At 48.9% G+C, this 23,566-nt stretch overlaps 1 protein-coding gene across 3 annotated transcripts in view; it reads left to right on the top strand.

Annotated features, from left to right (window-relative positions):
- The window catches only part of Mideas (mitotic deacetylase associated SANT domain protein), a 40,888-nt gene that overhangs the window by 7,360 nt on the left and 9,962 nt on the right, over positions 1-23,566 (top strand). For 2 of the 3 annotated variants that reach the window (XM_090344451.1, XM_090344449.1), the window contains exons 2-7: positions 10,660-12,347; positions 14,286-14,585; positions 20,232-20,577; positions 22,701-22,767; positions 23,150-23,292; positions 23,405-23,508. In XM_090344451.1, coding sequence (XP_090200577.1) covers positions 10,899-12,347; positions 14,286-14,585; positions 20,232-20,577; positions 22,701-22,767; positions 23,150-23,292; positions 23,405-23,508 — 2,409 coding nt within the window. In that variant the 5' untranslated portion in view covers positions 10,660-10,898. Of the gene's footprint in view, positions 1-10,439; positions 10,498-10,659; positions 12,348-14,285; positions 14,586-20,231; positions 20,578-22,700; positions 22,768-23,149; positions 23,293-23,404; positions 23,509-23,566 lie in introns of those variants that run through there. The other variant, XM_090344450.1, reaches the window with a different exon arrangement.

Here is a 23,566-nt window from a genome sequence, read left to right as displayed (position 1 = left end):
TCTAGAAATACAGTTGGACAGCCAGAACCCAACCTAGAACCTTGAAGCCATTTTAGAGGGCTCACATTGACTTGGGATTATCCTGCAGGGAAGGAGTACAGAAGCTTGGTCTAAGCCTTCCAGGGACCTCCTGGCTGTCTTCTCTCCTCCCTCCTCCCCACCTCCCCAACACATCATGGTCGCTGCAGTTCTGGAAACCATATGCTGTGAGTCCATGGGATCTTGGGTCTCTGTGGCTGCAGGATTTGATCCTGGGGCTTATTCCTGCTGCTGTGGCCCAGGTCCCAGAGATCCTAGTTGATGTGTTCTTGGGACTTAAGCTGAATACTCGGGTGATATGCCAAAGGCTTCTGGGTGTATTTCAGGAACAATAAAGAATAAATCAACATAGGAGAAAAGGCCCTATAGCAGCTGCTCAGTGGAGAAATGCAAGGAATGTGTAAACATTTGGCAGAGATCCTGCGTTTTGATGGGCCGGAGAGAGAGACTGCTGCTGCTGATGGTCTGGCCTTTAAGACAGGCCTTCACTCTGCAGCCTCTCTGGGATGCTCCAGGCAGCCATTCTGGGAACTTTCCTCTGTTGGTAGCAGAGTTTGTTTGTTTGTTTGTTTGTTTTGTCACTAGCAGCACTGGAAAGCCATATCAGGTTTATTCTTACCCCCAAGCCAGCAGACACCAGCCCCACCCCTCTATCCTCCATTCCTCAATTCTTGGATACTGGGTGCATGTTGGGCTCTTTCTAGAGGTGGTCAGACATTTACTTAGGATCCTTTATACATCAGAGTTCCCTGTTCCACTCCCTATTGGAGGGAGGAGATGAGCTAAACAAATGTCAAGGACCTGGCTTCTAAAGATCTTCTGAGTTCGAGGACATCTGCTTCGGACCCCTGACCACAGCTCCACCAAGTCATTTATTTGTCCTTGGGCCCAACTGACCATGGACCCATGATTACTTTCCCTCTAGGCTATTCATGTCATAAGCCATGAAATAGGGATTTTAGTATGGTCTTCAGACCCTAGTCTCCTCTCCCCTATGCAGGATATGCTATGGACAGCTTTGATTTAGAAATTTAAGTTGCTGAGCCAAGCAGCCCCATGAGAGCCCCAGGCTAAGATGTGGGAGGCGGGCCTGGGCCTCATGGGAGGTTTGGGCATCTGACAGTCATGAAGAGGCTTTGTTTTTAAAGAGTTGCTAGCTAACTGGGCACAGGGTCTAGGTGTGGGAGAAGTGTGGCTTCCTCTTAGGGAGAAGACGTACCACCTTTCAAGATTGGCCCAGGGCTGCGAATCACCTGTGTAGCTTCTGCATTACTCACCTGGAGGGCCTCTCCCAGCCTTCTTCCCCAGCCAGGCACAGTTCTAGAATATCACAGTGATTTTCAGGCCAGCTGAAGCCACTCTGATTCCAGGAGAAGATGTGAACAGCCTGGATGGAGACTTCTTTTCTGATGCAGACAGCTGGGTGTGGCATCCGAGCAGGAAACTCAGGGAAGAAGTTTGTGGAAAGACCTTTGGCAGGCCTCTGCTGCAGTCCTGGCCTTGCTTCTGTACTATGACCTTAGGCAAGTGATTTGACCTATTGGATGGTTTCAGATTCCATGTTGGGAAAGGGGGAGAATAAAATATTTGCCTTGTTGTAAGAATTAGGATTAACAGAGTATAGAATTTTATAAACCATACTTCAAGAGAGTTCTTGGGAAAGCCTTATTTTGTGTGATGGAGGATTAACCGTGGCATAAAGCATTACTCCTCTTTTGCAAAGAGGTGGGGCTTGCCTGACTTGAGGCATGGTTTATTGGAGTCCTGGGTGCTGAGGCCCTGCTGCACTCCTGGTTGCATCTCCTAAGGCACATTTCTGGAATCCTTTGACCCCTGCTTTGCCAGTTGGCTCTGGAGGTAGGTCCAAGCCATCTTCTTCACATGGTGGGAAGCCTTCATTCCAGAAAGATACTACTGATCCCGCAGCTTTCAGGGAACCCTTTCTCTCTCCACCTGTAGATACTGTGTACGCTTTGTTTCAGGGGCCTTTGACCAGTGTCCTATTCTGGAGGGGAACCTGTTCCTGGAAGACAAGCTGTGATTATCTCTTGCTCTGGTTAGAAATGCCCCAGGGAAAATTAGCCTTGGGAAGGAACTAGAGAAAATCGAGAGCTTTAGCTTTTCAAATGTAGCATTCCTTCTGAGGCCCATAAAGGTTACAGTAAAGACCTGGGAGGTAGACAGTAAATAAAGCATTTGATTCTTCTGCCACTTGGACAGCAGAACCCCAGTTTCTCTCTGCTGAAAGGAACCTTCTCCTCTATGGGGGGGTTTGTGAAGTTAGCTTATGAATCAGAAAAGCGCATGGTAAAATGTTAACTCCAGTTTTGAGGGAAGGATCACCACTACAGTGGAGGAAATAATTGCCTGTGGCCATTTTCCCATTGAAATGCAAGGCTGCTAGACCTCCTCATTCCACAGCTGTTATAGTTCTAGGATCAAAGTTGGGGTGAGAATCAGATGATTCACACCCATAATTCTAGCTGCTCATGGGGCTGAGATCTGAGGATCACTGTTCAAAGCCAGCCTGGGTAGAAAAGTCCCTGTGAGACTCTTCAATAAAGCACTCAAGCTGGAGGTGGCACTGTGACTGAAGTGGGATAGCATTAGGCTTGAGCACAAAGAGGCTCAGGGACAGCAATCAGGCCTTGAGTTCAAGCCTCAGGACCAGGAAAAAAAAAAACATATATATATCTATCTCTATATATATCTATATAGATATATATAGAGATAGATAGATATAGATACAGAGCTTTATTCTTTACTATTTTTAAGTTGTTGTACAAAGAAGTAGCCATGTAACAAAATAGTTTTAACCTTTTGTTTTCTGTAATTTTTGCAAATTTATTTTTCCAATTTCAGTTTTTCAAAGAATATACCTTACATGGTTCCAAGTCCTTTAAACTCACTTTCTTTGTTTCTTTTTCTTTGCTGGTCCTGAGTCTTGAACTCAGAGTGTGGAGCCTGTTTTGCTCAAAGCTAGCACTCTACCATTTGAGCCACAGCTCCACTTCCCAGCTTTTCCTGTTTATATGTACTGAGGAATTAAACCCAGGGTTTCATGCATGCTAGGCAAGCACTCTGCCACTAAGCCACATTCCCGGCCCCCCCATGTACTTTTAAAAAGAGTATAATTCTGCTGTTCTTGGGTGGAGTGTTGTATAGATATCTATGAGGTTTAATTGGTTTATAGTGTTTAAATCTTCTTTTCCTTGTTGATCTGTTTAGTTGTATATCCAGTATTGAAAGAATGTTGAAGTCTGATGTTGAATTATCGATTTCCCCCTCTAATTTGGATGCATTTGTTTTGTGTATTTGGGGCTGTGATGGCAGGCGTGGGCACTGTCCCTGAGCCTCCATTACTGTTAAATAGGTGTTTTTGGAGTATACTATTCCTGGCCTATAAAATGAGACAGAAGTAAGGTTTAAATATGATGCTCTCTGTGATGAGTTAGGACTGTGCCCGACAAATACTCGGTGCCCCATAAATGCAGGCACTTAGTGGGGCCTCATGCTCTGTAAGAGCCCCAGTCATCCTTTTGGTTAACTGAAAGCAAGGTCGGTCCAGAACTCTGTGGCCCCATATGTCTTCTGGGAAAGGTACAGCACACTAGCAGGTTGTTCCTGGTAGAGTGGGAAGTAGTGGGTGCTGGGAAACTTTACCATAGTGCTCCCCAGCACCTGGCACACTTCTTGTGAAGATGTGCCCTTCTGTTCCCTTTCTTCCCCCTGCCAGATCCATGAATGGCTCAGGGTGAGTCTTCTGCTCACACTGAAGTCGGATACTCACACTGATGGGCAACAGAGCGTGGCAGAGACTCCACGTTTGGAATCAGTTCACTTGGATTAAATCCTGGCTCCTTCCTTGGGAGCTCTGGGATCAGGGATAAGTTGCTTTTCAGCCTCCTTGTGTTTCAGATAGAATAAATGGTTCTACCAGTAAGCAATGCCCATATACCTCGGGCACACAGGTCATGCTGGTGGCTACTGTTTCATGTGGCAGATGCTTGTTACAGAGGTATTTCTGTAGTTCCTGCGTCCTCCTTACCCCACCCCTAGTTCTTAAGTTCTTCAAAGGCAGAACCAGTGAGTGAAGATTGTTGAATGGGACACCTGGTTCCCTGCAAGTGACTGCTTGTCCTCTGCCTCACTGCCTCCAGGTCCTGCTGTTTCCAGCCTTGGGGCAAAGACAGATGGGACTTGAAGAAACATGGGGATAATGATGGAACATTATAAAGATGCAGAAAGAGTGACGGTAGTATATGCTGAGGGCTGCATGGAGGAGGCAGGCATTGAAGGAAGGAGGTTATTAGAGTAGAGGCAAGGCTTTCAAGGCTTTACCAAAGACTAAAAGTGAGATCAAGTGGGATGGTGGTGGGGGCAGATCACCTGTTCCTTGTGTTTATCATAGCCTTTGAACCAGCCACCTTGCGTTATGATTAATATGTATTTCTATGTCTCTCTCTGCCCACCCACTGTTTGGGAGGCTCCACAGGATAGAGACACAGTGCCTTGTCTCTATGTCTGCTCAGTGCTTGGCCTCCAGCCAGCATTAGCTAGCAAATGCTTGTTGAATGGATGAAGAGGCCTAGGCAGACCCACAGGGCTGCAGCAGGGTGTGTGGGGTGGAGGAGGAGGCAGGGTGGGCGGGTAAGGGAGGCCCCTGTTGCTGGCCTCCTTTGTATCTTGGCACAGGGCCGAGGTAGGCATTGGGGCACTCACTGGGGCAGTCAGGCATGGACTCTAAAGGGCCCTGCCCTAGACCTGCTGGGGAGCCAGACCTTTCCAGAAGGGGAGGGAAGAGCCAGAGCAGCCTCTGGTGGTGTGTATAGGGCATAGGAGGTGTTGTGAGGGCCCAGCAAAGCCCAGAAGGCCCTCCTCAGGGAAGTTCAGCCACTTGAAAAACATTCACTATGTTTCTTGTACAGAAAGCTTATCGCTGCCAGCTAAGTCTTAAGCCCTATTGGGAAGGGTTTTCTTGAACTACCTGTGCCCTTGGCCTAGGAGGCAGCATCAGGTCTTCCTGCAGTATAAGTATAGGCTAAGCCTGAAGACATGATTCTCTGCTGGCTTTGCTCATGATTCTGAATTTCAGTTTGCTTCAGTTTCTTCCCTGTAAAAGGGACCTGCTTATCTTGTCCTCTGCTGGACTTGTAGTACTGTTCATGGGATAGTAAGGGGAAGGAAACAACAGAGGTGGATGCAGTTGGAGTCTTGCAAACCAAAGATTCATCTCTCATACATATCCTTCTAAAAGCAGCTTAGTGGTGGCATATTTGCTGTCAAAGCTCAAACTGCAGCCAGCTTGAACCCTGGCCAAGATTCTGAGTCTGGCCAAGACCCTGGGACTCCCTCCTTATTCTTCTAGCCTGGCCTCTGTGTCTCAGAGTTGAAGTTCAGTTCAGGGAAGGGGTGATTTAGGGACTCTGGATTGGGAACAGGAATGTTATGGTTTCTTGCCGGCTCCCCGCTTCCCTGTGGCTGACAGGGCCACGCTGCTTACAGCAGAGCTTTATTTGTTACTGGTTCGCAAATCTCCTGAGAACAGGGTTTCTGTGTCCAGTGGTCTGGAGAAATGGGGTCCTGTAGCCCAGAGGTGAACTCTTAGTTATAGTGGGGTAGTGGGCAAATGGCATCCATCTACATGTCCAGAATAGTTTACTTAGGGCTTGCACAATTCTAGCTAGCCCAAAATGGCAATACCAGACTATTTACTCTGCCCCTACCCAGAAACCCCAGATATCAGAGAGAGAGCCTTTCAGAGAGTGAGCCTGAACTAGGGGACCAGCTAAACCACACTGAGCATCTTGTCAAAGCCCCCTGGTATTCTGACCCAACCTCAGCCTCAGTGTCTTGAGATCCAGCCATGTCGGAGCACTAGGTAAACAGATCCACAAGCCCATGTTCCTGGCCACGGTGTAGAGAGGAGTGGGAAGCTTGTGGGGGAGCTTCTTTTTTTTTTTTTTTTTCACGTAGCATTCATGTAGTGTAGGACAGTGAGTGATGGTCCAGGAGCCAGTGAGTCATGTACCAGCCAGGGCAGGACTTGTGTTCAGCTTTGTTTTTGAGGGCCTGGGTTGTGAGGGTAATAGAGTTCTGAGACTGGACCTCTTCATGTGGCCTCAGCTTTTTGGGGAGTTGTACTGTACATAGGAGAGAGAGACTGGCCTCAAGACCAGGCAGGAACTCTAGCTGGACACCTGGCTATGAGTAGTACCTTTGCCTGGGCATGCTCTTCACCAGGGGTGGAGTCTTGAGTGAACATTCCATGTGTGAAAGCACAAAGGCCTGCAAGCTGTGCCTTACAGCCCACCTGGGGATGAGGAACTAGGCATGAGGGAATTAGTGTGTAGAGCACGTGGGGTGGGAGCAGGGCTTGGACTCTGTGCTACATTCACTGAGAGTTCCTATCCCAGCCCTGGGGTTAAAGAAGCTTCCTGGAGTAAGCTGTTAAGAGGCCGGAAGCATGGCCTTGGCCAGTTGAGAAGGATAGGAAGGTTTCCTCAACAGATGCACAGTCTGTACTGACATCTGGAAGCAAAACAGGCCTTGACGGCAAGCCTCAAGCATGATGAGACGTGCAGGAGCCAAAGTCTGCTGGGACTTGGAGTTTAGACTTTGTCCCAAATGGTGTCCTATGTACTCAGAGAAATGACTGTCTTGAGTTTAGGGCTTTTTCTGTCTTTATTTTCCTCTTGGCTTTAGAGATCAGGAGCCCTGACTCCTGTGCTTCCTTGTGCTAAACTTGCAGAGCCTGAGATTGCCCAGGTTTAAGAGCAGGAGCTTGAGGTATTCGGCTCCAAGGGCTGGGGTGGGGGAGCTCTTCAGCCGGTCTCACCCCCACGTCAGAGCTGAGCTGCAGGCTTGGGAATGAACAGCTCCTCCCTACCCTGTGTGACTTTGACTCACAGTTGTCTGGTTTCTCAGATGAACACCTGGATGAACGCCCCAGGTGACTTCTGTTGGCATCCAGAGATATGTATGTGTGCCAGAGCTGCCAGCCCTACAGAGCGCCCCAAGCTTTTCTCACTCTTGCCTCTCATGGGTCTAGAAAATTTCCATGTGGGTTCAGTACTGCTTTCTTTTGTAGAGAGAAAGGTGCTGTTCACCATAGATCTTTCTGATCATATGAGTCTCTGGCCACGGATACTGACATTTGCCTGGTCTTCAGCCTGGGCAGACCTATGGGTCTGTTCAGAGGTTGGCTGCAGCAGAGAGGAAGAAGCCTGGTGGAGAAGGAGTGGGAGGGGTGAAGAAAGAGTGACAGGTAGTCACAGGGACTGACAGCATGCAGCATGGGCACCTGGGCCTTATGGTGGCTGTGAGTTTCCATTTGTAGTGTCAGAAGCCCTACAGCTAGTCCCAGAGGGGAGCAGCCTCAGGGGTTCCTCCTTATGTTCCCCTTACATACCCTGCACCTCAGCTGGTAGTAGCCTTGGAGAAAGTGACTTTCTTCCTCTTCCTCACTGAGAAAGGCCAGACAGAAGCCACCTGAGGGATAGAGGAGGGGGTAGGGGCATGAAATGGAGGAAGCCGCTATGTTCTCCTGAGTTGCCAACTTGGAAGGTGACATGCCCTGGGTTTTGGGACCCCTACTAGCTGTAACCAACACTATGCCAGGGGTGGGGATGCAGGGGGTTGGAAAGGCCAGCCTCAAGGGGGTGGGCCAGGGTGGCCGGTGCAGGTATCAGACCTCCCATAGCTAGACCTCACACCCTTGCTGGCCCACCTCTGTGATGAGACCCCTGTAATACTGAGCATTTTACCTAAGTTAGAGGAGAAAGACCAACGAGGAAGGAGATCTGTTCAGCAAGTCCTTGTTCTGAGGCAGTATGCTCTGGAAAGACCTGAGGTCTTAGTAGAGTCTGGCAGAGTAGGCTTCAAGTCCTGGCTTTGTGACATAATTGTACGTACCGTAGACAAGTTTCTTAGCTCGTCCAAGCCTCATCTGGTTCACCTGCCCAGTGGAGGTTAAAACACTGTGTGGGAACTGACAGAATGCAAAAGCTCTTTGGGCCCTCCTGTTGCAGGTCCAGGATTACTTTTGCTACTTAGTGTTTGCTACCTGGATGGCCCCTCCTCACCTCCCCCCCTCTATCCCCACCCCCAGGCTCCCAACAGCCATTCTTGTCCTTCCCCTTCCCCCTACCTTCATGGTGACCTTTCTTCTCAGGGGTCGTGGGCCTGTGGGTCCTTGTTCCTGGCACTCTTAGTTCTCCAGTGGGAAGCACAGAGAGATCTCTGTCGCAGGAAAGTTCTCGGGTGATTTCGTTCTTTCCACACCAGGCCCTTTGATTTGTTCTAGTCAAGTCCTTGTCCCAGCTTCAGAAACCTGCTGTAGTGTCATGTGTGATGACCCTTGTTGGGGGCCGATGGAGAGGAGGCAGAGCAGATGAGCCCAGCCTCTCCTGGTCTGCCTCAGGCTTCTAGCCTGTTCTTTGGGCCAGAGCAGCCAAGTTCTGGAGTCCGTTTCATGGCTTTACTTTGTTCCGAACCCTCTACCACGACCAAGTAGCTATTCCTCTGCCTGTGTCAGGAACCCACTGGCATGTGCCCCTGAGCTTGCTGGCCACATGACCCTACCCTTGCTCTAGGGCCCAAAGCCCTGCAGTGGCCTACAAGTTGACCTGGCTGTGGTAGAGGAGGGCGTAAACATGTGAATGTCCCGGGGCTCACAGCCTCCAGGAAACATGTGGCTTGCTGGGTGCCCTCGCCTTGGCACTGTCCCTTCCGTTGCATGTTTGCCCTTCAGTGCACAGTTCCACCCTGCAATTTCAAGGAGTTGCCCAGGGTGACTCTTGCGACTGGCTTTTGGGTCTCTGTTCCGAATTGGGTTGTCAGCAACAGAATGGCTTAAACTCAAGAGAAAAGGCAGATTTCTTTAGCCTTCAGATAGCCTTTCTTACCTAAATCCACTCCCAGGTGTTAGTCTGGATGCTTTCCTAACCTATGTCTCTCCTCATGGCACCTTCTCACAACTGAAGACAAAGAGGGTGTACTGGTAGTGTCTCTTGGGGTCCCGGAGCAGAGGAAGGAAATGGAGAAGCTAATTTCCTTCTGGGTGTCTGGTGAAAGTGAAAGATAGGGAGGGGACGTCCAGTGAGTCAGGCAGGCCTGCAGCAGCAAGCAGGTAGGCAAGCAAGTAGGCAGGCCTGCCCAGGAGCCAGGCAGGCAGACAGGCAAACGGGCCCAGGAGAAGTTGGGCGGAGCTGCAGAAATGTGCTGAGGAGTGATAGCTGGACAGGGTGAGGGGAGGGGCCAGTGCTGGGTGTTGCCCGGACTTTGGACCCGCCCACCCCCTGTGCTCTGCTGGTTTCCTGGGAACTGGCCGGGCTGTTGACTGGAATCTGGAAAATCCTGGCACTGAGGTCACCTGGACCTGCAGATTCATTCTCCAAGTAAGGGAGCAGGCCGAGTCCCTCTTCCCTTTCCCCTCCCTGGCCAAGTAACCCAGGGCCAGAATCTTGGAGAAGAGGCGGTTGAACCCCAACCAGCTTCCTATAGAGAAACAAAGACACACATGCGCACACACATGTGCGTGCAATTTTTCTCTCTGAAGAAAGAAAAAGGTTTGAAATACATGGAAGCAGCTACGTAAAATGAGATCTCAATTTTGTTCTATAGCAGGCTCCATAGATGGAACTCTTTTTTTTTTTTAAAGATCAAGTTAGAGGGAACTGGAGGTGGTGGCTTAGCGTGCACGAGGGCATTTAATGCCTCAGCATTAAAAAGAAGCTCAAGTTAGCAAAGGCAGAGAAACCAGGCACTTTAAGCATGCTGTCATGGAGAATACCTGGACCAAAGTTCTAGCACACTGTACTCCTCCTATTTGAGTGGGACTATTCTTTGCCCAAAGTATCAGGGGCTCTAGCAGTGGAGGGGGCAGGGATTGGGGAGCAGCTGTTGACCTTGATGGGCTAATGGGCTGGATCCTGTCTCTAGCCAGCCTGGGCTGCAAAACAGGTTCTGTTCTAGTTCAGAAAAGTCTTGGCAGCCAGAGTCCCACCTAGCAGCTCTTTCCAGGGGTGGGGCCTCACCTACACGCCTAAGCAGAAAGGACTGAGCCTGGCCCTGAGCGCTGGACTCTGGGAGTGCCTAGTGGGACTACACAAGAGCTGAGGCTGTGCTGGGAGTGACCCCTGTCCTCCCACTTCCTGTGTCTGGGATGCGCTTGGAGTGTGGAAGGAGGCTTTGTCTGGATAAAGAGCGTTCTGGGTGTGGTGGGAGGATATTACGTAGGCAGATGTGTGAGGAAGTTCAGGCTTGGCTGCCCAGTGGGCTGTGGCCTGGGCTAGGACAAGGGAGCCCAATTCTCTTTGTCACCCCTTTTCCCAGCTTGCCTCAGGGACATAGGCTGAGTGTCAGCTCCACACAGGGGACAAATGACACAACCAAGCACTGCAGATCTGGAGCATAACCAGGAGGGGATGGGACAAGAGGAGAGTGACAGTATCTCAGGTGAGGCGGCCAGTTCTGCCACCTTCCTGGCGCTTGCCTCACCAGTGCCGCTGTGGGGCATGATGTGGGATGTGCTGGCAGGACCTCGGGGACCTCTTGCTTGCATTTATACTGGCATACAGGGTCCTGATGCTGCCTCTGCCACTGTTCTTCCTCCTGCAGGCTCTGGACCTGTGGAACATCATGAACTGGGAAGCATAGCTGAGCCCAAGAGCCTCCAGAAGGGGAAGGAGGAGCCAGCCATCTTCTTCCACGACTGAACTCCTGATCTAGCATCTGTCTCTGCCACTGCTTTACCCTCACTAGCTTCGGAACAGGGACCTGGTTTCCTGCAGGATCTGTCCCCAGGGTATGAACAGCTGGTGAAGGAAGTTCATTGCCCAGGCTCAGTTGGCCACACCATGAACCTCCAGGCCCAGCCCAAGGGTCAGACCAAGCGTAAGCGTTGCCTCTTTGGGGACCAGGAGCCAGCCCCCAAGGAGCAGCTTCCACCCCTGCAGGCCCCACAGCAGGCCCTCAGAGGGAAGGAGGAGCAGTATCGGGGGCACGAGGCTGCCCCAGGAGCTGCTTCCACCTCTCAGCCTGTGGAGCTGCCACCTCCCAACAACCTGGCTCTGTTGAACTCTGTGGTGTATGGGTCTGAGCGGACCACAGCAGCCATGCTGTCCCAGCAAGTGGGCTCTGTGAAGTGGCCCAACTCCGTGATGGCTCCAGGGCGGGCCCCCGAGCATGGAGGAGGTGGGAGTGTCAGCGACAGTGGCTGGCAACAGCAGCCAGGCCAGCCTCCACCCCACTCCGCGTGGAACCGCCTGTCCCTCTACGGTGGACCCAAGGGGAGCCCTCATCCTGGCGTGGGAGTCTCCACCTACTATAATCACCCGGAGGCACTGAAGGGAAGCAAGGCTGGTGGCCCACAGCTCGACCACTATGGGAATGCAATGCGGCCTATGATGCCACAGAAGTTGCCTCTGGAGGTGGGAAGGCCCCAGGCACCCTTGAATTCTTTCCACTCAACCAAGAAAGCACCAGGCCAGACACTGCCCCTACAGCCCTTCCAGTTGGCTTTCGGCCATCAAGTAAACCGGCAGGTCTTCCGGCAGGGCCCACCACCTCCCAACCCCGCCGCGCCCTTCTCACTGCAGAAGCAGCAGCCGCAGCCACAGCAGCAGCCACAGCAGCAGCAGCAGGCAGCCCTGCCCCAGATGCAGCTCTTTGAGAACTTCTACCCCATGCAGCAGCCTCCCTCACAACAGCCCCAGGACTTTGGCCTGCCACCAACTGGGCCCCTGGGACAGTCCCACCTGGCTCACCACAGCATGGCCCCCTACGCCTTCCCCCACAACCCGGATATGAACCCAGAACTGCGCAAGGCCCTCTTGCAGGAGTCTGCCCAGCAGCCTGTGCTACCTCAGCCCCAGATGTCCTTCCCCCGCCGCTCCCGCCGCCTCTCAAAGGAGGGGATCCTGCCTCCCACAGCTCTGGATGGGGCTGGCACCCAACCTGGGCAGGAGCCTGCGGGAAATCTGTTCCTACATCACTGGTCCCTGCAGCAGCCACCACCTGGCTCCTTGGGACAGCCCCACCCTGAAGCCCTGGGGTTCCCACTGGAACTAAGAGAACCTCAGCTGCTGTCTGATGGGGAGAGGCTGGCACCTAACGGTCGGGAACAGGAAGCTCCTGCCATGGGCAACGAGGAGGGTTTGAGGGCAGGGGGCACAGGGGACTGTGGGCAGATCGTTAGAGGTGGAGTGATCCAGAGCACAAGACGGCGGCGTAGAGCATCCCAAGAGGCCAATTTGCTGACTCTGGCCCAGAAGGCAGTGGAGCTGGCCTCACTGCAGAATGCAAAGGTAAAGTTAGCACTGGGGGCTGGGCCTAGCAAGGGGCAGGGCGGGGGTGGGGTAGCGAGGAGAGGAGTAGAGCAAGTGACCCTAGACTCAAAAGGTAGGGCTTTTTTTTGTTGTTGTTGTTCATTGAAAAAAATGAGAGAGCTTCTCCAATGCAAAGAACCTCTCCTCAAGGCACCCCTGCCTGAAGGAAAGCCAAAGTTATACCACAGAGGCAGGCAGGCAGGCAGGCAGGCAGGCGTGCACCACACACCACCCCGTTAGCAGCTTCATGCATGCTTTGGGAGTTGAGGGAGGTGAGACCATTTCTGGATCAAGTATGCTAAAAGACAAGAACATGGTGCTTGCCAGCTGCCAGTAGCTCACTCCTATAATTCTAGCTGTTCAGATGGCTGAGATTAGAGGATCAGAGTTCCAAGCCAGTCTGGGCAGACAAGGCTGAGAAATTATCTCCAGTTAACTAACAAAAAGCCAGGAATGGAGTGAGTAAGTGGTAGAGTACCATCCTTGAGCAAAAAAGCAAAGCAAGAGCTCTAGGCCCCGAATTCAAACTCTAGTATTCACACACACACACACACACACACACACACACACAGAATATAGTAATCATTACAGAGTGGTTTTGTTTGTCTCAATGCATTGAAGTGTAAATAGGTTTTAGTTAGGTGTTGGTGGGTTATGTCTGTGTTCCTATCTACTCTGGAGGCTGAGATCAAAGCCAGCCTGGGCAGGAAAATTCCTAAGACTCTTAACTCTAATTAACAACCAAAAAGCTGGAAATGGAGCTGTTATTGGTTCATGCCTATAGTCCTGGTTATTCTGGAGTTAGAGATTGGAGGATCAAGCAAAAAGTTAGCAAGATGGCCGGCCATCTTAATAAAAAAGCCAAACATGGTGGTGTGAGTTGTAATTAAGGCTACTCAGGAGATAGGATCACAGTCCAATGCCAGCCCAGGTATAAATGCAAGACCTGACTAAAAAAAAAATAAATGAAAAAAGCAGTGGGGAGTGCAGCTCCCCTGCCTAACAAGGACAAAACCCTGAGTTCAAACCCCAGCACCTCAGAAAAAAAAAAGTATACAACTTATAACACAATAAAATTTATTTAGAAACATGAACAGAATTTGAGCACCTCTGTTATGCTTGGAGCTTTTTATGTCTAATCAAAAATAATTTGTCATCAACTCCAATAGGAGAGGTGCTTTTACCTGTTTTCTAGTTAAAGAAGCTGAGATTCAGGTTGGACTCCTCAATGCCACCTAGCTGAGCTGGAAGCCTCAGATCTGACTCCCATGCCAATGCTCATCCCTTTCTTCATTATAGGTCTAACTGCTTTAGGTCCAGGCTTTAGAATTTGCTTAGGGATAATCTCTTTGCTGTGGCTATTGGCTTGTAGAGCCATAGATTCAGGAACCCTAGTCACAAGTTTCCTGCTTGTTTCTTTGTAGATAATATATATTGCCAGTTCTGGGCCTTTGAACTCAGGGCCTGGGCACGGTCCTTGGGCTTTCTCAAGGCTAGCACTCTACCACTTGAGCCACCTCATGCATTTCCAGCTTTTTCTATGCATGTGGTACTGAGGAATCAAACCCAGGTCTTTGTGCATGCTAGGCAAACACTCTACCACTAGGCCAGACTCTCAGCCCATATTTTTTAAAATGGTTTTATGCAATGCTTTGTGCCATACATTGTGACTGCCAGATGCAACATCTTTGTAATACACTTGTGGCATGAGATGGCCATTTAGAACCCCGCTCCAAGCCAGGATGGCAGGGCCCAGTGGAAGAGAAGTTATGGAGAGAGTGCTTGGAATATGTGGGAGACAAGCCATTGTGATTGTTAGTGTCCCTGGATTCATGGGTATTGGGGATAGGAGGTTAGCCAGTCAGGGCTTCTCTTCTGAATCTCACTTCCATTCACAAAAAAATCTCCCTTTTCTAGGATGCCAATGGCTCTGAGGAGAAGCGGAAAAGTGTATTGGCCTCTACTACCAAATATGAGGTGGAGTTTTCTGAGCCTGCCTTAGCTGCCAAGCGAGCACGAGATGAGAGTGGAATGGTGCCCCTCATCATCCCGGTATCTGTCCCTGTGCGGACTGTGGACCCTGCCGAGGTGACCCAGCCTGGTGGTGTGGATGAAGACGGGAAGGGTCTGGAACAGAACCTCTCTGAGCACAAGCCATCTGTCATCGTTACTCGACGGCGGTCCACCCGTGTCCCTGGGATGGATGCTTCAGCTCAGGTAGGGGAGACTGTGCTTCTAAACCTATCCTCTCTAGAGCTGAAAGCTTTTGGGGCCCAGGTTGCAAAGGGATGAGACTGTTTTGTATTTGAAATTGAGACTGGGAAGATCTAAGATGTGTGAATCTCTCTTGATTCAGGTCAGCAAATTGTGACTAGCTCCTGAAGTGAGTCAAGGCCCCAGTTCGTAAGAGAGTGGGACGTGGAAGTGTTTGCTTGCTATGTCAGTACTGAGAGATAGGTACCCTGAAAAATCATCCACTCAGCTAGAGGTTTTGTCTATTTCTCCTTTTGCTTCTGTCATTATTTGTTTTATATGTTTTTAGGCAATATTACTCAGGTATATACTCCTTTGGACAGATACTTCATTGCTATGAAATGTTTTATTTTATTTATTTATTTTGGGGGGTCATGGGGCTTGCACTCTGGCCTGGCGCTGTCCCTGAGCTCTTCAGCTCAAGGCTATCACGCTACTCTTGAGCCACAGCCCCACTCCCCCATTTTCTTGTGATTATTTGGAGATGAGTCTCTCCACCTTTTAGCTTTGTTTTGCATGGGCTGGCTTTGAACCTTGATCCTCAGATCTCGGCCTCCCGAGTAGCTAGGATTACAGGCGTGAGCCACCACGTCACATCCGGCTAAATGTTTCATTTTATTTAGCAATAGTTTGTCTTAAAGTCAACTGGTATTTGGATTCTGCTTGGTTAATATCTGGAACCTATATCTTTCCTATCTTTTTCATCTTTTGTGTCTTTTGTGTGTGTGTGGGGGGGTCATGGGGCTTGAATTTGGTGTGGGTGTTGTCTCTGAGCTTTTCTGCTCAAAGCTACTGCCCTACCCCTGGGCCTGGGCGTTGTCCCTGAGCTCTTCAACTCTAGGATACTACCCTACCCTTGAGCCAAGTCCCACTTCCCTTTTTCTAGAGGTTATTTGGAGATAAGAATGTCAGGTCCTTTTGTGCCCAGGCTGGCTTTGAACCTTGATCTTCAGATCAGCCTTCTGAGTAGCTAGGATTACAGGCATGAGCCATCATGCCCAGCTTTTCTGTCTTTATTATATACAGTTTTTCAACTTTATTTCTAGTCTAACCACTTCTCTTTTTAAGTAGAGTATTAATACAATTTACCTTTTTCTTTCTGTTTACCTACTAATAAAACTGTATACATGGTGGCAGGCATAATGATGTGTAGCTGTAATTCTACCTGGCAGGCAGAGAAGGAGGAGGCCAGCCAAGCTGTGGTAGAGAGACCTTGTCCAGAAAACAAAATACAAAAGAGAAAAAAGTACTGGGAGTGTGGCTCAAGAAGTAAAGCATATCCCCTGTGATATAATTATCTAGCTGTAGGCCCTACCTCTAAAGCTTCTACCACTTAAATACCACCAAAATGGGCTGGAGCCTATGAACTCTCAAGCAGCAAACCACATCCAAGCTGTATAGCACAGACTGTATATGAAAAGATTGCTTAATGTCTGAGGAGTGTGGCTTTGATTCTCCATCTTCATCCCTCTGATTCTTTCTTCAGAGCTTGGTTGTGTCTATGTGCAGGTGAGTCCAGGAACTCTATGTACCCGCCTCAATGTAACACTATAATACCAACACCTTTCCCATGGTCCTCCTACTGTAAATCCTGAAGAATTGGTACCTAACTCTAGTACTGGTGTGCGTCCTGGAGCTTGAAATCAGGACCTAGATGCTCCTCCTGAGTTGTTTCATTCTTTGGAAGTGTAGCTCAAGCGGTAGAGTGCTAGCCTTGAACAAAAAAGCCAATCATGAAGGGCCAGGAGTTTGGCCTAGTGGTAGAGTGCTTGCCTAGTATGCACTGAGACCCAGGTTCGATTCCTTAATACCACATACATAGAAAAAGCCAGAAGCAGTGCTGTGGCTCAAGTGGTAGACATGGAATTCAAGCCCCCCAGTAACAACGCCCATACACAGCCCAAACAATAAGACTCTAGGTGATATTTTTCTATTTTGAAGAGAATTTATCTTCACTCTAATAGGTAGCAAAGGGCATGCAATCCTGACTCATTTTAATCAGCGGTTGAGATGGGAGGATTGGAGCTGGGATTTATTTCCGGTAAGGACCAGCCTGTGTTTGATTTACCTTTGTTCTCAGATCCAGCTCTTTGGAATCCCAGTTCAAACCTGGGGTTTATCAGACTCTCCTTCCTTGGTAAGCCCTAAACTCCAGTTCTTACTGTGATAGCTTCTTTGGATTTGTTAAAAGCTCCACTGAAGCTGGGTGTTGGTGGCTCATGCCTGTAATCTTAGCTACTCAAGAGGCTGAGATCTGAGGATCATGGTTCAAAGCCAGTTCTGGCGTGAAAGTCCAGTCCTGTCTCCAATTAAACACCAGAAAACCAGAAGTGGCACTATGGCTCAAAGTAGTAGAGTGCTAGCCTTGAACAAAAAGAAGCCCAGGGAGAGCTCCAAGGCCCTGAGTTCAAGCTCCAGTACCAGTGCACACTTGCATGCCTTGAGCTAAAGAGCTCAGGAACAGCACCCGGGCCCAGAGTTCAAGCCCTATGACCAATCCAAAAAAACCAAAACTCCATTTCTTAGCCCCTAAGTTGACTCTGGCAGTAATGGAATCTGCCATTAGGAAAAAGGTTGCTAGCTTCAGTGCTGTACTCACCTTTTGGGCTTTATTTTTATCCCCTGGCCCTTGGTTCTTTAACTTGTTGCTAATCTATATGTTAGTTGATACCTTTAGAACAAGTGTTTTTGTTTGTTTGTTTTTACATTGAGATCAGGTTTTCTAGTTATTTCCAGCTAGAGAGTTGGCTTGCATACCTGCTCTCTGGCAGAGTGGTGGTATTTGGGCAGGAGGGCTAAAGCTCCCGTGATTATATAAGATAATGAACCAAGCTTACCTGTTTTCTGTGATATTGTTCTGTGGTTTGGGGGAACATTCAGGAAGGAGCCTGAATAATTAACTACATGGAGGTGTTTAGTACTAACATTTCAGGTGAGGAAATAGGCCCAGGATAGGCAAAAGATAGATTGTATCAGCCTCTTTTCATTGCAATAATGAAATACCTGAGCAAGGCTAACTTATAAAGAAAAAAATTCTACTGGATTCATCGTTCTGAAGGTACAAAGTCCATAGGCCTTATCTGATAATTGCCTTTTTTTTTTAAACTGGCATAATCCCAAGGTAATTCAGACAATCATATGGCAAGAGGCAGGGAGCACATATGTCTAGTCTTTGTCCCTCTTCCTATAAAGCTATGAAGATTCATCTAATGACCTTATCTAAACCTGGTCATTTTCTAAAGGTTCCACCTCTTAACACCACACTGAGAAAGTTTCCACCTTTTTAATGCCATTAGGGTGTCACTTTGGGCATCAAACTCCTTCATGAGTATGTGTGTGGGGTGAACACCTATTCTATTCACACCTTAGCATTGGATGGATATTTGGTCTAGGTCAGTGGTAGAGCATTGATCTAGCATCCATGACGCCATGAGTTCCATTCCCAACACTAAAACCAAAAACTCAACCTCAGCACCAAGCTGATTTCATACAGCAGGTAATGGCAGCTCAAACTCTGGAATTCAGGTAACCTGAATCTGTGCTCAGGGTTGTCACACCACCAGGTATTTGTAGGAGATTTATTTTTGATTATTTGTTTATTTTTCTTTGTATTATACATGTTTTCAATCATGGATAAAACAGAATGGTATAGTGAGTAAATGGTTACTCATCATCCAATTTTCTTACTCATCATAGTAATGTACTCTGACTAAAGCAAACAGGGTTAGAGGTGTGCCTTAGACAGTAGGGCATCTGATTAGCAAGTAATAGTCTCTGAGTTTGGACCCTAGTATTTCCAAGAAAATAAACTAACAAAAAATACATCTAGCCAGGTACTTGTGGCTCACATCTATAATCCTACTCAGGAAGGTAAGATCTGAGAAAGAAGGTTCAAAGCCAGCCTGGGCAGGACAGCATGAGAGTCTTATCTCCACTAAATTACCAAAGAATTCAGAAATGGAACTATGGCTCAAAGTGGTAGAGTGCTAGCCTTGAACAAAAAGAAACTCAGGGAGAGTTCCAGGGCCCCAAGTTCAAGCTCCAAGACCAGCGCACACAAGTGTGTGTGTACATACACACACCACACACACACACACACACACACACACACACAGACAAAACAGCCAATTATATTCCATCTACATCTCCATTTCCTCCCATCCTTAGGCTATTTTAAAGCATATCCCAAATATTGTATCATCTCTTACATCCCATCTGCATACCATCTGAATACCATCTGAATACATACATAACGTAAACACATGCATCTGAATACATCTACACCATCTCTTTGTTTCTGGCCTTTTTTTTTTAACATACTCACCATACCATTATCACACTGAAAGAACTGTCAAAATGCATGAATACTTCTAAGTTTCTTAATTTATGTTTTATTTCTTGTCCAGCAGATTAGCAGAGGGGGACCTTTTGTACTACTGCATTGTTTTCTGTCTCATCCTGTTGTTCCCCTTAAAAGTAGAAAAATGAACACTACAGGTTGATCCTATGTATAGAAGGGAAAGAAGAGGGGGTAGGCCATGGCCAGAGCTTCCCAGGGAGACAGGGCCTTCTGCTGGAACTTAGATTGTCAGTAATGGGGAGAGCCTGCTCTCCAGTCAACATGGCCAGCCTTGCTTTTCTGTGTACCCAGAAAGATGGCTGGCCTGGGTGCTGCTCTTCCCTGGAGAGTTGTATCCTCTACCTTTTGGGGAGTATATGACTGAAAAGGCCCATAAAACATTCTGTAGAGGGAGAAATGTGAACTGGCAGGGCCAGCCTCTGACAGCATGAGTGGAGTAGCCTCTGATAATAGATCTAATCCCACAAGGACAGGGATTCTCTTGTTCCATTTTGGTAGTCCTTTGTCCACCTCTCATCTAATGCAGAGTCTGGAGTTTAAGTAGTGATGTGTTTATTATGCAGTTACTGTGAGCTAGGGCATATACAGATTGATTTCCATGCATTAGCTCAGTTAGTCTTCATAGGTACCATGGCTTGGTTTTAGTTTGAGACAGAGTCTCCCCACATAACACAGCTTGGCCTATGTAACTAGGGTGGCCTCAAATTTGACATCCTCCAGCCTCTGCCTTCCAAGTGCTGGGATTATAGGCCTGGGCCACTACAGGTAGACACTTCTTATTCCTGTGTTAAAAATAATGACTCGGGCCGGGAGTTTGGCCTAGTGGTAGAGTGCTTCCCTAGCATGCACGAAGACCCAGGTTCGATTCCTCGGTACCACATACATAGAAAAAAGCCAGAAATGGTGCTGAGGCTCAAGTGTTAGAGCTATAACCTTGAGAAAGTCCAAGGACAGTGCTCAGGCCCTGAGCTCAAGCCCATGACTGGCAAAAAAAAAATAATAATAATAATGACTCACCCAGGTTATATATTTTTATGAAGGAGAAAAAGAAGAGACCACTGTGTAGCCCAAAGAACCTGAAATATACTTACTTTCTGGCCCTTTACAGAGAAAGTGTGTGACTTCTGAGGTGGGTAGGCATGGAAGGTAGGCAGCTTCAGAGGAGACACTCTCAGGCCTTCCTGGTCAAGATGTGAGCTTTCCTGGACTACAGGAGGCTGACACCATCTTTATTCTCTTTCCTTCTCCAGGCTGAGGATCCGAATGTTAAGTTGGAGGGGGAACCTTCAGTGCGGAAGCCAAAGCAGCGGCCACGGCCCGAGCCCCTGATCATTCCCACCAAAGCGGGCACCTTCATTGCCCCTCCAGTCTACTCCAACATCACCCCGTACCAGAGCCACCTGCGCTCCCCTGTCCGCCTCGCTGACCACCCCGCAGAACGGAGCTTCGAGCTGCCCCCTTACACGCCACCCCCCATTCTTAGCCCAGTGCGGGAAGGCTCAGGCCTCTACTTCAATGCCATCATATCAACCAGCAGCATCCCAGCCCCTCCACCCATTACGCCAAAAAGTGCCCATCGCACCCTGCTGCGGTCTAGTAAGTAACTGAGAATGCAGGGGAAAGACTACTGGGCAGGGAAGTAGTTTGCTTTATGGGGTTGCTGGGGATTGGACTGGATGCTGTGGGAGAAAGGACTTTGTTCTGTCTCCTGTGAATGGAGAAGCAGGATGTTCTCTTATAGCAACCAGAAGTCGAGTAGGGATGGGCTTTACTGCTCATATTCAGATTGCAGTTCCATTATTTATTATACATCCTTTTTTTTTTTTTTTTCCAATCGTGGGTCTTGAACTCAGAGCCTGAGTGCTATCCTTGGGCTTTCTCAAGGCTAGAGCTCTACCTCTGGAGCCACAGCACCCTTTCTAGCTTTTTCTGTGTATGTGGTACCAAAGGATCAAACCCGGCTCTTCGTGCATGCTAAGCAAACACTCTACCACTAGGCCAAATTCCAGGCCCTATTACATACTCTTGTACAAGTCAATTAAACTCCCTGGGTCTCCCTGTTTCCCTTAGTAGTTAGTTGGTTGAAGGTGAAATTGCCAGTATTCAGCTATGCTTTGGATGTATAGTTGTAGTTTCCTATTTTACAATCTGATAGCTTCTCTTAGGCTTAAAGTGAGAATCAGATTCATTAGCAGGTAGAAAGCCCCTAACATTGGGTCTGGCAGTTCATAATATTATGGCATTATGTTACTCATAATATAATATTTATGCAGTAGATCATGTCTCCTAGGCCTCTTAAGTAGTATTTTGGCCAAGAGCAGACATTTTGGAAATGTTTGACCTGGATGGCATATTGCTGAAAAAATGTTGCCCATTTCAAAAAGGGGAAAAAACAGGAATAATCTTAGCTATCCCTTTGGGAGAGGATCCCACCATGTAGCATAGCGCTTGATTGGTTTCCTGTGCCCAGTTAACCTCTGACCAAGACTTCACCTGTTATTTAGCTCTCTGGTGCCCCCTGCTGGTTGTGGGCAGGAATGAGTCACCCTGTGCCTAGCAAAGCCGCCTGCCTTTCTTCCCCAAGCCGCGCCCCCCCCCCCCCCAGGGAAGTTTTTCTCCCTGGCTAGATTGTGCAGGAAGCCATTGTAAAGCCATTGTAGAGAGCAGATTGGAAGCCAAGAAGAGGTCAGTTTGTTCATGAGTATTTATGGAGTACTTGGGTGTAAAGCCTTGAACTGGGTCTTGTGAGGACTCCAAGAATGTATGGGACATCACGATCTATTCTAGAGAGAAAGTGCAACGCTGGGTCATTAGGGAGCTGGCAAGAAAGTCTTGGGAGACAGAAAAGCAGAGGTTGAGCAGTTTGAAACCAGCAGCCAGTGAGTGAAGCTGACACTAAGTTCCAAGCCTGGGAGGGTGGAAAGCATTTGGGAGTGGGTGGAGCTAGAGCTGAACCTCTGGAGGGGGAGGGGCAGGAAGAACTCTGCCAGGCCAAGCAGATGATTGCTGCAACGATCTGTAGGTGAGTCTGTGCAGGAAGAGGTATAGTCATAAGGTAAGCAGGTCATAGGGCTGCTAGGATGGATGGGGCAGGCCTTAGGCTAGTGGGAAGCATAGACAGTGGAAAATTTGGAGCTCTGTAGCTATAAATTTCAGGTTTTATCTCACATTGCAGGGTATTTTTTGTTTGTTTGTTTTGGAGCAAGGGAGTGTTTTAATCATGTGGAGCCTGAAGATTAGTTTAGGAGAAACTGAGGCAGAAAATCCAGAGAGGAAGTGAGAAGATAAGTATAAAACCATGATTCTACACACCATTTTCCTAGCGCACCCAAAGTTTCAGCCTCTGTGCTAGACACCATAGTTTTAGGTTGTACTTGGTTCTGTAGTGTAGGAACTCCTAGGAGGAAGCATTGGGGCTTTGGAGTAGAGCTTGTGGCATTAACAGCACTGTGCATTATTGCATTCGGTCCTTATGTTAGCTCTTAAGAGACAGAAGGAGCCCCTTTAATAGTATGGAAACCAGGGCACCTGAATGTTTAGTAAAGGGCCTGAGTTGGCATGTAGTTATCAGTCTGGACGTCAGGATGTGGGGCGCCTGAGTTCCAAGTGCACTCTGAGTCACCACTGTGACTGTTGCAGGCAGGACTGTCACCCAGGACTGGGGATGCTTTGCTGAGGGGAGGAGGGTGCCACTTATCAACATGCTCTTTGTCCCACAGACAGTACTGAAGTTACCCCACCTGTCCTGTCTGTAATGGGGGAGGCCACTCCTGTGAGCATCGAACCGTAAGTGCACCTCTGCCTTGGACCCTTGGCATGAGCATGGCTTGGTGGGTAGGTAGTGCATGCAGGTGGCTTCTAAGAGCAAGAAGAGGGATAAATGTCTGTCTTCTGGATTCTCAGCTTGGAGTTTTCTCTTGAGAAGAGCAGCCCTGGAGTGGAGGGGGGGGGGGGGGGGTTGGTCCCAGAGATCTCCCGGTCTGCCAGCGTGGAACAGCTTCTCCCCTCTCCAGTTTCTGGGCCTTGCCTTTCTGGTTACCAGGCTGTCTTCACAGTCTTCCTAAATCCAGACTCCCCATACCTGGGGCTGAGAATTGAGCTCCTGCCAACTTCCCTGCTTCCTATGCTTGTGAAGTGAGGCCTTCTTCTCTCCTTCCCATCCCTGCAGACGGATCAACGTGGGCACCCGATTCCAAGCGGAAATCCCCTTGATGAGGGACAGTGCCCTGGCGGCAGCAGACCCTCACAAGGCCGACTTGGTATGGCAGCCATGGGAGGACCTGGAGAGCAGCCGGGAGAAGCAGAGGCAAGGTGAGAAGAGACTGGGGGTGAACAGTCAGGCGAGACCTGTGGGCACCAAGCTTAGTCAGGAGTGGCCCTAAATGTCATTTCCTTTTCTTCCCCATGATTGTCATGAATCCAGTGGAAGACCTTCTGACAGCTGCCTGCTCCAGCATTTTCCCTGGCGCTGGCACCAACCAGGAGCTGGCCCTTCACTGTCTGCATGAGTCTGGAGGAAACATCCTGGTAAGACAGCACTATTGGTTCAGGGCTGGTCCCTCTGAAAGGCTGCGCTAGATCTGTG

Source organism: Megascapheus bottae, chromosome 14, assembly GCF_031878675.1.
Source record: "Megascapheus bottae isolate mThoBot1 chromosome 14, mThoBot2.hap1, whole genome shotgun sequence".
In the NCBI taxonomy this organism is placed as follows: domain Eukaryota; kingdom Metazoa; phylum Chordata; class Mammalia; order Rodentia; family Geomyidae; genus Megascapheus; species Megascapheus bottae.
Note: the sequence above shows the minus strand (reverse complement) of the source record. Positions and strands in the feature narration are given on the sequence as shown.